Source organism: Budorcas taxicolor, chromosome 5 (assembly GCF_023091745.1).
Source record: "Budorcas taxicolor isolate Tak-1 chromosome 5, Takin1.1, whole genome shotgun sequence".
NCBI lineage: Eukaryota > Metazoa > Chordata > Mammalia > Artiodactyla > Bovidae > Budorcas > Budorcas taxicolor.
Window position 1 is genome coordinate 111,132,148 of NC_068914.1, and position 15,369 is coordinate 111,147,516.

At 43.0% G+C, this 15,369-nt stretch overlaps 1 protein-coding gene across 1 annotated transcript in view; it reads left to right on the forward strand.

Annotated features, from left to right (window-relative positions):
• Window positions 1-14,436: 14,436 nt before the first annotated feature.
• Window positions 14,437-15,369, forward strand: part of STAB2 (stabilin 2) — a 174,069-nt gene continuing 173,136 nt past the window's right edge. Inside the window, exon 1 of the mRNA XM_052640296.1 lies at window positions 14,437-14,514. Within this exon, the coding sequence (XP_052496256.1) occupies window positions 14,437-14,514 (78 nt within the window). The remainder of the gene's footprint in view (window positions 14,515-15,369) is intronic.

The following is a 15,369-nucleotide window of genomic DNA, read 5'->3' on the forward strand; positions in this document are numbered from 1 at the left end:
CCACATCTTTCCTCTACTCAGAACCCTCCAACACTTTCCAGAATCTTCACTGAGACTTTTATTTTCCATCTCCCATCACCACTTCCACTTATGGACCATTTCTCCTGCTGTTCCCTGTATCTGCAATGCTACTCTTGACTATCCACTCAGCAAATCCCCTCAGCAACCCTGAGTCTTTCTCACATTTCACCTTTTCAGTGAGGATTACCCTGTGAGCCCTACTCAAGATGCCTTTTCCAGCTCTCTAAAAACTACTTACTCTGCCCAGCTGTCTCTATCTTAAAAATTCTTAGTAATTTTTAAGAAAGGATCCTGCATTTCCATTTTGCACTAGACCCTAGAAGTTATATATCCAGCCTTCCTTAAAGAGCTCTACTTGCCTCTGTCCTTTTAATTTGTAAAACAAAGAAAATAATAGTACTTTTCTCAAAGGAATTTTGAGAAGATTAAGTTAAGAACCAGGCACATTAATACTTATAAATTCATTCAACAACAATTTAATTTACTATTTGTCTACTATGTATCAGGCACTGTTCTAGGCACTGGGGAAATGCCTAGGGTAAACTGCTTTCAGGGAGCTTTCATTCCGTGAGGAAAAGAGAACCAGTAACAAATAAGATACTGTCACATGGGATAAGTACTAGGTGGAGAACCAAAGTGGACTGGTGTAACACAGTGTCTAGATGGCTATCCTGCTTAGGTGATCAGGGGCAGCTTCTCTGTAAGTGACATTCCAATGAGAACTGATGCACAGCGTGCGGAGGGGAGGGTGGGATAAACTGAGAGAATAGCACTGGCATATACACACTGCTGCTGCTGCTGCTAAGTCACTTCAGTCATGTCCGACCCTGTGTGACCCCATAGACGGCAGCCCACCAGGCTCCCCTGTCCCTGGGATTCTCCAGGCAAGAACATTGGAGTGCGTTGCCATGTCCTTCTCCAATGCATGAAAGTGAAAAGTGAAAGTGAAGTCGCTCAGTCATGCCTGACTCTTAGCGACCCCATGGACTGCAGCCTACCAGGCTCCTCCATCCAGGGGATTTTCCAGGCAAGAGTACTAGAGTGGGGTGCCATTGCCTTCTCTACCAGATGTAAAATAGGGAGCTAGTGGGAACCTGTTGTATAGCCCTGGAGCTCAGCTTGGGGCTCCGTGATGACCTCAAGGGATGATGACAAGAAAAAGTCAACTGTGCAAAAATCAGAGAGAAGCACAGTCCAGGCAGAGGAACAGCATTTGAAAAATGCCAAAGAGGGGAACAAACTTGACGTGTGGATGACACAGAATAAGGCAGGAGGGGTGCAGCAGAGTGCATTAGAGAGTGCTTCAGGACAAGGCCAGAGAGAAGTGGTGGTGGTTGTTTAGTTGCTCAGTTGTGTCCGACCCTTGTGACCCCATGGACTGCATCCCACCAGGCTCCTCTGCCCATAGGATTCTCCAGGCAGGAACACTGGAGTGGGGTGCCATTTCCTTCTCCAGGGGATCTCCCCGACCTAGGAGTTGAACCCAGGTCTCCTGCATTGCAGGCAGATTCTTTACCAACTGAGCTACAAGGGAAGCCACAGAAAAGACCAGAGACCAAATCAGCTAGGACCCAAGGCCACAGGAATAAGTTGGGGCTTGGTAGAAAATGTGATGGCAAGTCATTCAAGAGTTTTAAGCTGGGAAAACTTGGTCTTATATGCTTAAAACATCATTCTGACTGCTGTTCATAAAATGAATTAGGGGGCAAAGGGGGAAGGAGGGAGGTCAAGTAGGGTGTTACAATGGTACTATGATAATGTAGGCAAAAGATGATGGCAGCATGAAGCAAGGTGAGAGAGGTGAGGATGAAGAGAAGTGTTCAGATTTATGCTAGGAGTCTACTTATTAAAAAGGAATGAAAAGTGACAGTCACTCAGTCATGTCTGACTCTTTGCAACCCCATGGACTGTAGCCTCCCAGGCTCTTCTGTCCATGGAATTCTCCAAGCAAGAATGCTGGAGTGGGTGGACGTTTGCTTCTCCAGGGGATCTTCCTGACCGAGGGATCGAATCTAGGTCTTCTGTATTGCAGGCAGATTCTTTACCATCTGAGCCACTAGGGAAGATAGGATCAATAGGAATGGCTGGTTCTACCAATGGAGAGGAAAAGAAGAGAAACAAAAATAACTGCTGAATGATTAGGAGGATAAATGCTCATGATGATCAAGTAAATATCAAAAATTATTATGGAAATACTAAATAATTAACACCAGCTACCAACTAATGAATACAGAGTTCCAAAGAATAGCAAGCAGAGAAAAGAAAGCCTTCTTCAGTGATCAATGCAAAGAAATAGAGGAAAACAACAGAATGGGAAAGACTAGAGATCTCTTCAAGAAAATTAGAGATACCAAGGGGACATTTCATGCAAAGATGGGCTCAATAAAGGAGAGAAATGGTATGGACCTAACAGAAGCAGAACATACTAAGAAGAGGTGGCAAGAATACACAGAAGAACTATACAAAAAAGATCTTCATGACCCAGATAACCACGATGGTATGATCACTCACCTAGAGCCAGACATCCTGGAATGTGATGTCAAGTGGGCCTTAGGAAGCATCACTACGAATGAGGCTAGTGGACGTGATGAAATTCCAGTTGAGCTATTTCAAATCTTAAAGATGATGCTGTGAAAGTGCTGCACTCAATATGCCAGCAAATTTGGAAAACTCAGCAGTGGCTACAAGACTGGAAAAGGTCAGTTTTCACTCTCATCCCAAAGAACCGCAATGCCAAAGAATGCTCAAACTACTGCACAATTGCACTCATCTCTCACGCTAGTAAAGTAATGTTCAAAATTCTCCAAGCCAGGCTTCAACAGTACGATTCACGTGAACCGTGAACTTCCAGATGTTCAAGCTGGATTTAGAAAAGACAGAGGAACCAGAGATCAAATTGCCAACATCCACTGAATCATAGAAAAAGCAGAGAGCTCCAGAAAGACATCTCTTTCTGCTTTATTGACTATGCCAAAGCCTTTGACTGTGTGGATCACAATAAACTGTGGAAAATTCTGAAAGAGATGGGAATATCAGACCACCTGACCTGCCCCCTGAGAAATCTGTATGCAGGTCAAGAAGCAACAGTTAGAACTGGACATGGAACAACAGACTGGTTCCAAACAGGAAAACGAATATGTCAAGGCTGTATATTGTCACTATGCTTAGTTAACTTCTATGCAGAGTACATCATGAGAAATGCTGGGCTGGATGAAGCACAAGCTGGAACCAGGATTGCTGAGGGAAATATCAATCACCTCAGATATGCAGATGACACCACCCTTATGGCAGAAAGTGAAGAAAAACTAAACAGCCTCTTGATGAAAGTGAAAGAGGAGAGTTAAAAAGTTGGCTTAAAACTCAACATTCAGAAAACTAAGATCACAGCATCCAGTCCCATTACTTCTTGGCAAATAGATGGGGAAACAATGGAAACAGTGAGAGACTTTATTTTGCGGGCTCCAAAATCACTGCAGGTGGTGACTACAGCCATGAAATTAAAAGATGCTTGTTCCTTGGAAGAAAAGTTATGACCAACTTAGACAGCATATTTAAAAGCAGAGACATTACTTTGTCAACAAAGGTCCGTCTAGTCAAAGATATGGTTTTTCCAGTGGTTATGTATGGATGTGAGAGTAGGACTGTAAAGAAAGCTGAGTGCTGAAGAAGTGATGCTTTTGAACTGTGGTGTTAGAGAAGACTCTTGAGAGTCCCTTGGACTACAAGGAAATCCAACCAGTCCATCCTAAAGGAAATCAGTCCTAAGTATTCATTGGAAGGACTGACGCTGAAGCTAAAACTCCAATACTTTGGCCACCTGATGTGAAGAACTGACTCATTTGAAAAGACTCTGATGCTGGGAAAGATTGAAGGCGGGAGGAGAAAGGGACAACAGAGGATGAGATGGTTGGATGGCATCACTGACTCAATGGGCATGAGTTTGAGTAAATTCAGGGGTTAGTGATGGATAGGGAGGCCTGGCATGCTGCAGTCCATGGGGTCACAAAGAGTTGGACACGACAGAATGACTGCACTGACTGACTGACTAATTGATTAATACTGAATGCTAGGGATTGGCCTGGCAGTCCAGCGATTAGCACTTCACCTTCCAATGCAGGGTGTGAAGGTTTGATCCCTGTCAGGGAACTAAAACCCTCCATGCCTCAGGGCCAAAAAAAAAATACATAATATAAAACAGAAGCAATGTTGTAGCAAATTCAATAAAGGTTTAAATGGTCCACATCAAAAAAATCTTTTCAAAAAAATAATGAATTCTAACTAAGAATTAGGATATTACCTTGAAATAACATCCCAATCAGAAACATGCCCTGAGGATGGAGAACAACATCCAGTTAAGACTGGTCAATGGAATGAATGAAGTGGGGGGCGTGAGATGGTGACGGGGAGGGAAGGCGGAAGCCAAAGAGAAACTTTGCCTACTTTACAATTTTGCCTAAAGCAGGACCTGCTGACTGGCCTCCACAGAAAGGAAAAACAAAATCACAAAAAAAGAAAGTTTGCTGCCTGGAAAGATTTGCCCTAACAAAGGAAAAGGAAAGGCCCAAGAGGACATGGAGACACGTGTTTGGACACATCCCCTGCTTGGGAAAGCTGACTCCTGCAAGGGCCAGGATCTGATGAGTGTGCAGGAAACCCTTTTGCCCTGTCAGTTCCTCATAATAACTGCACGCATTTATTTACTCTCTCAGAGCACAACACAAAGGAACCAGGAGGGGTGTTCAGGGCCAGGTGAAGGCACGGACGTTTATTCATCTGCACAGTCAGCGCTTCCCTTCTGTTAGGAAGCATAAAGGAGAGGCGGTGCCGTGACCCCAGTGGACGTGCTACCTGGAGATGCAGCACTTCAACTCAGACTGACAGTCACTTGAGCCCTTGTATCTTAATACTCCCAATAATAACCTTCCTGCAAATTCAGCCCCTGAGAAATGACAATGGACTCGGAGGGTGCCTCTCTGTGAAGATTAAGTTTCAAACTGTTTTTGCATCATGAATAGTGCTACACAGGTACATGTGGGGTGCACCCTGTGAAGCTTATTTTTGACCTAAAAGTATTTCGTATGGTTCAGTGTGATATTTTCCTCTTCAGGCTGATGAAATCACATAGGCAAAATACCACCATGACAATAAATCCTAGCTTAACTATATCCCCACCACCCTGTTCTCAAAATCCTGGAATGTTTGTTTCCTTTGAGACAGTCATTTTGAGGGATTTAAGCCAATTCAGATTACTTGGGAGGGAAAGTAATTTACCTACAGTTCTCTAGGATGCACCCAGAATTCAAGTCAATCACCAAACGTGTTCAGGCTTAAAGAAATGTGGAAGGAGAGAAATCTTAGGGTGAGAAATGTGAAAAGAAATGTTTTATTTTATTATTTGTTATTACATTAAATTATTATCAAATTATTATTTACATAAAGAAGCTATATTTCTTTATTACAATATGCTGTAAATGTGGAGAAGCAGATTCTATATCACGTCATTCCACCCTCTTCTTTTATTATCGAAGTTGAAGGGCTTGCTCAAGGTCAGGGTCAGTAGGGGCATCACTGGAGCCAGACCCTTGTATGTGTTGAACTAACTCTCTTTTCTGAATCTATATTCATCACAGATGGAAAGAGCCTAGGACTTGTGGATGAAAACCACTTTGTAAGAAACAGAAAAAATGTTTAACAAAAGTTACAAGAATTTTATTTCCCAGGTATCAGAATAATAATCCAGCAGAAAAAGATGTGGAAAAAACTCAACAAGCAACAGGGAAATTTTAGAGTGATTCATTTAGAGAAGTATGCTATGGCAGAACTGAGTGGTGTCAAGTGCAGAAAGAACTGATTTGTGGCTCACAGAATTTAAAGAAAAAAGAAAAGTATGTTTCAATAATGTTTTGGGGGTGATGGTGGTGTTTTTATTGAATTATCTAACCTGTTTATGTAGCTGAGAAATATTCACTTCTGAGAGTTCTGTCAGTCACCTGTATTGAGTGCTTATAGTCTATCAAGCACCCTTTCAGATATTTGAGATCTATCAGTTAAGTAAGCAGACAAAAATCTCTGCTGTAAATGAACATATATTCTAATTGGGGGGAGCGAGGGAAAAAATCTCAGGATAAGAAGCAGCAGCAGCTGTTCCTGCTGGGGCGGGAGCTTTCAGTAGAATAGTCTGCACATGTCTCTTGGAGAAGGTGGATTTGAACAAAAGCTAGACGGAAATGAATCAAATGACTCTTAGGAGAAGGTTGTTTCCAGGCTAGGCAAGTCAGGAAGGGAGAGGCATGCTTGGCAAGTGTCTGCTCCACCATATGCTGCGTAGAGCTGGTGTGGAACATGGTCCTGGAACATGGCTAAGTTTTTTTATATAAAACAGGAAGCCTCAATCCATCCAATTTGCCATGCCATGTTATGCCATGGACAAGAAGACCAGGAGATCATGCAGTGGCCACCGGGAATGGGTACACTTCAGTTCTGGTGCAAGTATGTCTGTGGCTGTATGAATCTCAATCATATTCCTTATATTTATTCTTCAGGACTTCTGGTGGTCATGACCTTGTCTCACGTGACAACAAATAGACAAGTTTAGCATTTGAATGAAGGAATTAGATGAACCATGATAATCCATTCATTAGCTGGTTTATCATAACAGGCAAATGCCTCCATTTTCACATCTACCAAATCAAGATATCACCTTTTTCCCAGTCTATTTCACAAGGGTATAATAAAATTTAAGCAAGATAATATGTGCAAAAATATGGTTAAAGTTATAATGCACAATGCAAGGTGACTTACCCACTTCTGTGTCCTGAGAGCCCAGAATGGAGTCTGGCATTCCACAAATGTCTGTGGTACAAAAGAAAGACTAAGTAAAATTTACAGTGTGGTGGCAACAGAAAAAGCATCCTGTTAGACTCAACATATGTCTATATAATCAAAGATATTTGGGAGTATGTAGAACAATGATATATATAAACCAGACCAAATAAAATATTATTTAGACTTTTAACTGAAGACCTTTTAAAGAGGTTATTCAAAACATGATATGACAAATTGGAAGGAAATCCAAAACAGAGGGTATATATGTATATGTGTAGCTGACTCACTTTGCTGTACTGTAGAATAGACTCCAAGCTAGCACTAAGTCACTTCAGTTGTGTCTGACTCTTTGAGACCCTACAGACTGTTGCCCTCCAGGCTCCTCTGTCCATGAGATTCTCCAGGCAAGAAGACTGGAGTGGGTCGCCATTTCCTTTTCCAAAGGATCTTCCCAACCCAGAGACTGAACTCTCATCTCTTGTTTCCTGCATTAGCTGGCAGGTTCTTTACCACTAGTGCCACCTGGGAAGCCCAGAATAGACTCCAATAAAAATTAATTTTAAAAACAAAATTAAAAAAAAGAAATTTCCATTGCTTATATAAGAAATACGATATGAAATTATAGGATACTTTCAGTTTAGCTTGTTAAGTCCTTTGATTTAGAAAAGTGTAAGATATTTTTTTACCCAAAGCAGGGAAGAGAGAAGGGCAAAGAAAAAAGAATTTAATATTGCTCTGCAGATGGATACAAGAAAAACTTTTTAAAACAGAAAGAATGTGGGTTTCTTTTTGGTAATTTCTATATCCAGAATATAAATAGCTGTTGAATTGTTTCAATCTTACTATTAGATAAAGCTGAGACATTACTTTGACAACAAAGTTCCCTCTAGTCAAAGCTATGGTTTTTCCAATAGTCATGTATGGATGTGAGAGTTGGACTATAAAGAAAGCTGAGCGCTGAATTCAATGCTTTTGAACTGTGGTGTTGGAGAAGACTCTTGAGAGTACCTTGGACTGCAAGGAGATCCAACCAGTCCATCCTAAAGGAAATCAGCCTTGAATATTTATTGGAAGGACTGATGCTGAAGCTGAAACTCCAATATTTTGGCCACCTGATGGGAAGAACTGACTCATCTGAAAAGACCCTGATGCTGGGAAAGATTGAAGGTAGGAGGAGAAGGGGACAACAGAGGGTAAGATGGTTGGAGGGCATCACTGACTCAATGGACATGAATTTTAGTAAACTCCAGGAGTTAGTGATGGACAGGGAGGCCTAGCGTGTAGCAGTCCATGGGGTCGCAGAGTCGGACATGACTGAGTGACTGAAATGAACTGAGTAAGATGTGAAGGAGAGAAGCAAAGATTTTATGCTCTGGCCAAGATATTTCAGATGCCAAGAATTCTACCCAGTGAGTACACAGGAAGACTATCCAGGATAATCATCAGCAAGCTATTCCTATTTTCAAAAATGGATTCCACTGAAAATGCCTGCTTGGCATAAAATCCTCAAGCTACAGCACAAGCTAGTTCTCTCTTCTGGGAGACTACATTTAATACTGCTTAAAATTACAAACTGCGATTTTGAAAGTCTGTTTTGTTCATTCTGTTTGTTCCACCTTGGCCAAATTTTAAATTTCATCAACGTTCGTGTTAGGCTTGGAAGGGTCTGAGTAGGGATGAGTGGCGTTTCCTGAAAGTTCTCCCTGATTTTGAAATCGTGGGTTAAATCCATTTCACCTGTAAGCTGCCTTCACTAATCAAGATCGTTTTCATTGTTGCTACAAAACTCACAAGTCCTCCAAGGACTTTACGGTCTAGAGAGTAAGGTATCTGCCAGATTCTTTTCCAGCAACTTGAAGTCACGGGCATCCAGTTCTAATTGAGCTGGTTAAGACCAGTTTGGACCACCCCCCCCCTTCCCCCCCCCCCCCCCCCCCCCCCCCCGCCAACTGGGCACGCGCGGGTCCGCCTAGTGACCTTTTGAACTTGCAGATGCCAGTAACCTAGTTACACCTGAGCTGAATGTCAGTTACCACATCTTCCAATCACCTCTCTCCATGCTCCCTATGCCTTGGACCACCCTGCTCCGTTATTCATTATCCCATAAATAACCCCAGCCTGTTGCCTTTGGGAGTGCAGATTTGGGATTTCTTCTCCAGTTTCCTCCTTTGGCACCCTTTTGAATAAACCCTCCTGTTTGCTGAAAAACCTCAGCACCAGCGTTTTGGCTAACAAACGTGATTCAGTAACAAGTTTCTCGTGCTGAAAGGTTTCAGGAATGTAGTCTTGTTTTCCCGTTTCTACATTTTTATTTCCCAAAGCACCATTTGGAAAAATTCTAGGAGTTCTTGGAGATGTTGAAGCTATGTAAAGCAACTTTTCCCATTTTCTAGATAGCTGCTCAAGAGAGACCAACAGGTAGCCACCATTCTGAGTTCTTTTTCTTCCTCAGTCTAGCAAAAAGTGCAGAGAGAATGAAAAATAAATCTTGACCAGAAAACTCACCTTACAGCTCAATTTCTGGCCTTTTTTATTCCCCTGCAAAGCAAAAGATACAGTTGATTTCCCAATAAATGATTAGGTTTTTTCTACTTCAGAAGCTCTAACTCTGTTGGCCGCTTCAAAAAGTCCAGAAGCACCTTGTTCAAGATTCAAGATCCAAAGCAGGACCTGTGGATGGTGGCTCAGCATCTATCGGGGCTTCACACTGCCTTCATTCGTCTCCCACTCCATCACTCATAGTCTTGTGACCTTGGACAAGTGAGTTAACCTCTGTCTGCCTCAGTCTCATCTGCAAAAGGGGGGTGTGCACGTGTGTGTGTTAAGTCGCTTCCATTGTGTCCGACTCTTTGTGACCCCATGAACTGTAGCCCACCAGGCTCCTCTGGCCATGGGAGTCTCCAGACAAGAATATTGGAGTGGGTTGCCCTGCCCTTGTCCAGGGGGTTTTCCTGATCGAGGGATCAAACCTGCATCTCCTGCATTGACAGGGGGATTCTTTACCACTAGCACCACCTGGGAAGCCCAGGTGAGTTAAAAATTGAGTGTCTGGCATGTGTAAAAGTTTATGTGTGTGTTTGTGATGGTCATAGTGAGGATGATAATTCTCCCTTCTTGGAAGGCTGCTCAAAGCACATGTGAAACATTTTATTAGTTGAAGTGGTGGTGGTTTAGTCACTAGTGTTAGTCACCAGGGAAGTTAGTTCTTCGCTGGTGGCTTAGACAGTAGGGAGTCTGCCTGCAATGTGGGAGACCCAGGTTCTGTCCCTGGGTAGGGAAGATCCCCTGGAGAAGGAAATGGCAACCCACTCCAGTATTCTTGTCTGAAAATCCCATGGACAGAGGAGCCTGGCAGGCTACAGTCTGTGGGGTCGCAAAGAGTCGGACATGACTGAGCGACTTCACTCACTCATTCACAAGACTGCTACTGCCTTGACCCTTAGTCACTCGGTCCTGTCCAACTCTTTGCGACCCCATCGACTGGAGCCCACCAGGCTCCTCTGTCCATGGAATTCTCCAGGCAAGAATACTGGAGTGGGCTGCCATGCCCTTCTCCAGGGGATCATCCCGACTCAGGAATCGAATCCAGGTTTCCCTCATTGCAGGCAGATTTTTTACCATTTGAGCTACCCAGGAAGCCATTAACCACTAAGTCGCGTCCAACTGTTTGTGACCCCATTGACTATAGACTGCCAGGCTCCTCTGTCCATGGGAGTCTTCAGGCAAGAAAACTGGAGTGGGTTGCCATTCCCTTCTCCTGGGGACCTTCCCCACCCAGGGATCGAGCCCAAGACTGTTGCATTGCAGGCAGATTCTTTACCTCTGAGCTGCCAGGGAAACCTAGTCAAAGTGACCAGGGACTAAATCTGAATGAGTGGCATGATGTAGAGAAAGGAGCACTAACAATCCAGAATCCTGCAGCCATAGGGGGTGCTCCAGGATGTGACCCAGGAGGTGTCCTCGCCCCTCTGTTGCCTTTTCCAATATGGAACAATCTCCAGATTCCAATCAGGAAATTAACCCTCTCTCTCACGAGGAAATGACCACCCCTCATGTTGTCACCGCTGAGGGTAGATCACAGGGGTCGCGGGGGTGGGTGGCGCTGGTAAGGAGGTGAGTGCCAGTCGAGGGGGACATGAGGAGGAAGCAGGAGAGCACAGAAGAAGAAAGCCATTCCCAGGCCTTGAATAACTGCCAACATCCCAGTAGCGGATATTGGAGGGAACAAACTGCCTGTGAAGTACTGTTGATTAAAAATCCTCGTCTGAAAACAACCATGAATGGCTAGAGACAATTTATAACAATCAGCAAAAAGGAACAGGGTCCACTATAGTGAAAATGACATCCCACCCCATGAGGCACACAGAGGTCAGCAGAACCGGGTCAACTCAGGACAGAGGAAATTCAGAGCCACCTCACAGCTCTGCTGGGCTAAGGGTAGAGATTTGTGCAGCAGTCATCTATGACATCAGCAGATTTTAATAATACAATAATACAAAGAATGGTTGAACACTGCACCATTTTAAGCTCTTGTTCATTGCATGTGTATTGCAGAGGCAGTCGTAGAGATTTGAAATAACTTGAACCTTTTTTCACAGCAATCAAATGAGCCTAACAGAAATAAAATTAATAAATCTATTCAACTTCTAATCAAAGCCAGGTATTTAGAAATGTTTCTAATGCAATTAATAAACTGTGTGAACAGGTCCTAGACTGCAGAATCCCCATGGCCACTGGCAAGCTAATTTCTAAACCTTAATGTTGAATTATTTAAAGATGGCATATTCAACCTGCTATAGTCTAGGATAGTATCTCCCTTAAAATATGTATATATATATATATATATATTCTATTATATATATATATATATATATTCTATTATATATATATATATATATATAATAGAATGTAGACCTGGAGGTGCGAAGGTTAGTTTGCAAAGAGAGAAAGCTCTCTTGGTCTAAAACTTTTAGAAAATACTGCTTTCAGCAAAGTGAAGCTGTTTGGTTTTATTACGTTATGTTTTACTGAAAGATTTCTCAGAAACTTTAATGAGCTAATGAGCATGGTCAATCCATAAGAAAGGTACAGCAGAGGCAGGGTGTTCCAAATTATCTAATAGAATTCTTCTCTATAACCCCCTGAAGCATCTTCCACAACCATTTGCTGCTGCTGCTGCTAAGTCACCTCAGTCATGTCTGACTCTGTGTGACCCCATAGATGGCAGCCCACCAGGCTCCCCCGTCCCTGGGATTCTCTAGGCAAGAACACTGGAGTGGGTTGCCATTGCCTTCTCCAATGCATGAAAGTGAAAAGCGAAAGGGAAGTTGCTCAGTCGTGTCTGACTCTTCGCAACCCCATGGACTGCAGCCTACCAGGCTCCTCCGCCCATGGGATTTTCCAGGCAAGAGTACTGGAGTGGGGTGCCATCGCCTTCTCCATCCACAGCCATTTAGGAAATGCAAATAAGGGTTCATTCCCCCTCCCCACCCCCACACACAGGAATCCAACGCATTCCTAGGCACAGACACTAATCCATGTTCTTCAGAGAGAAAAGAATCAGAAAAAAATGCTTTCGACTTCTTCCCCTCAAGTATTAGTTAAGGTAACATAGCTCTGTTAACAGGTTAACCTCAATTTCATTGACTTTGCACAATAATAGTCCATTGTTAAGCAGCTATCACCCATGCAAGTGGAATCATCTGTAAAGCTTTGTAGATTCTAAATGAGGTTGAAATACGCTGAACCAAAGGATTGTGAGGACTTCCTCATCTGGTGTCTTCTCATTCAGACCTCTGGGTTAGCCTCTGAAGGGCTTATCTGTACCAGAAATTTCTTGGATTACTGATCAATAGAATATAATGTTTCAAACATCCACAGGGAAAGATTTTGTAGAGTTAGGATTATTTAACAAAAACTAGTATATAACTGTGAGTCTCCCAGTTAACTCGGTGTCATGAGATACACCTTAAGCCTGTTTCGGTGATTGTTGTTTTTCAGTCACTCAGTTATGTCCAGCTCTCTACGACCCCATGGGCTGCAGCATTCCAGGCTTCTCTGTCCTTCATTATCTCCCAGAGTTTGCTCAAGCTCATATCCACTGAGTCAGTGATGCTATCCAGCCATCTCATTCACTGTCTCCCCTTTGTCCTCCTTACCTCAATCCTTCCCAGGATTAAGGTCTTTTCCAATGAGTCAGCTCTTCCATCAGGTGGCCAAAGTATTAGGGCTTCAGCTTCAGCCCTTCTAATGAATATTCAGGATTGATTTCCTTTAGGATTGACTAGTTTGATCTCCTTGCTGTCCAAGGGTCTCTCAAGAGTTGATTAGCCCAGACTTTATCCTTTGTGGTGCTAGGTCTGACATTTTTCCATCGTGTCAATGAGACTGGAGCACCACCTGCTATTTATGTGTAAAGTATTGTTTTAGGAAGTTGAGGATAGTGGTTAATAGTACTAGCTCTGGAGTCACCCAGTTTGAAAACTAGATCCTCACCTACTTGCTGTGTGACTTTGGAAAAGTTGCCTAACCTCTCTGCCTCAGTTACCTCATCTGTAAAATGGGGAGAACAATTCTATTTCACCAAGAACTGTGAGGATTAAATGGTTTAATCCATGGAGAAGTCTAGCAGAGTGAGTAGTACATAGTAAGTCTTCAACACATGTGGGCTAGAGTTGTTTTTCTTATTTTCAAATACAGATCTCTGCTCTATGCTGCTGGAGTTACAGAAGTTAAAGGCTAGGCCTGCTCCTCAAGAAACTGATAATTGGTCACGGGAGACAGACAGTGAATCGTGGCTGGAGGTGACTGGGCTTTCATAGCATGATGTGCAAAATGCTGGGAGGACCTCCAAGATGAATATTAGAGGAGCAGGACAGAAGCCTTCCTGGAAGAGGTGACATTAGACCTAGGCCTTGAAGCATAAGATGACACCTGTAGACTCAGTTATTTGCTGCTAAAGTGACCTGGAAGAGGCCAAAGGATGAGTCAAAAACTCAACCAATGGCATCTTAAAAGAGACATTTCTTTGTGATAGACTTTTCCACCACCATCACCTAAGTCAAGGACCAGCCTTCTGCAACATCCCCTCCACACCTGGAATTGTGCCCATTTATGGGTACCCCCGTATATACTGCCTGATGACATTTGCATTCAGAGAGAGAGGCTTGCAGTTTTCCATGGTGTGGTTGTGTTCATGTTGGCAGGGCCTGAGGTCAGCAGTAGGCAGGACCAGAGGAGGATGCAGAGCAGTGGGAGGCAGGAGCTTTTTCTTGGGAGTTTCACAAGGCACAAAAATTCCAGATCATGTCTCTGCCTCGGCCCCTTCAGGATATCCTGTCATTGAGCCAGGACATGTATACAGTTGAGAGTGGCCGATTTCACCACGACCCCTAGATTGGCCATTTTTCCTGTCTAGAGGCAGCTCTCACATATCATCTGTTACAATCCGGGAAAAAAAGGAGAGGAAAAGACTTAAAAGCAAACACTGAAATGAGAAAGAATTCACTGGGCGTTCATCAAACTAAATTTAAGTAGCTACACAGTCCTGACAGTTGCCTGACGTGGAGAAGAAGCGATTATTTCCTCACCATGCTACAAAGTGTAATACTTTTCTTTCTTGGATTGGTGGTACAAAATCTCTGCTCCCTGTCTGAAACTGCAGAACAGGTAAGATGAAACTTATGTTTTTTAAAAGTTTGTTCATCTTCGTGATTGTGTTTAAAACCTTTTGCTTTCCTATGTGGTCATGAGTGAAGTGTACTCTCTGGGCTTCACAAAATAAAAAGCTTATGGAGAAAAGGATGCTAACAAGGATCCATCTGTCTGAAGAGGTACTAAGCCAGTTGGTTCTATTCTGTGCTAAAATGCAATCGCTGGGATCTCTGATTTTAGCCCTAAAATTCCTCTCTCCATTGTGGATTTTGCTATCTTTTCTGTTTGTTTTAATGAATCCCTCCCATTGCATCATTCTGAATGTTGAAAATAACAATGACTGTAGAGAGATGAGTAGAGAGGAGCTCTGGGGAATTCCAGGTCAGGTCATAACTGATTGAGAAACACAAGGTCACCAAAATGCCGGGAATCCATCCATCTACCTACCACGAGTTGTAGTCAAAGGACCCAGGGTAGTGGAATCAATGGCCTGATGAAGGACACCAGCACGCCTGCCTGTGATGACACGTGAGTTGTCATCATAGAGCAGGTTCAGAACCAGCTCTGCAGCAAGTCTAGGCTACAGGAGGGTATGTGAGGGACCTCCCTGGCAGTCCAAAAGTTAGCACTGTACTGCAGGGGCCATTAGTTTGATCCCTGGTCAGGAAACTTAAGATAACACAAGCTGTGCTGCCAAAAAATTATAAGAGTGTATGTGAGAGATGATCTAAGTGACTTATTTAAAATGCATTTCACAAGTTAGGATTTCTGCTTTATGACTAATAAAACATAAACATGACTCTGCATCTGTGCCAGGCAATTTCTTTATATATATACACACATATATATATATAGTCTTTTTTCATATTC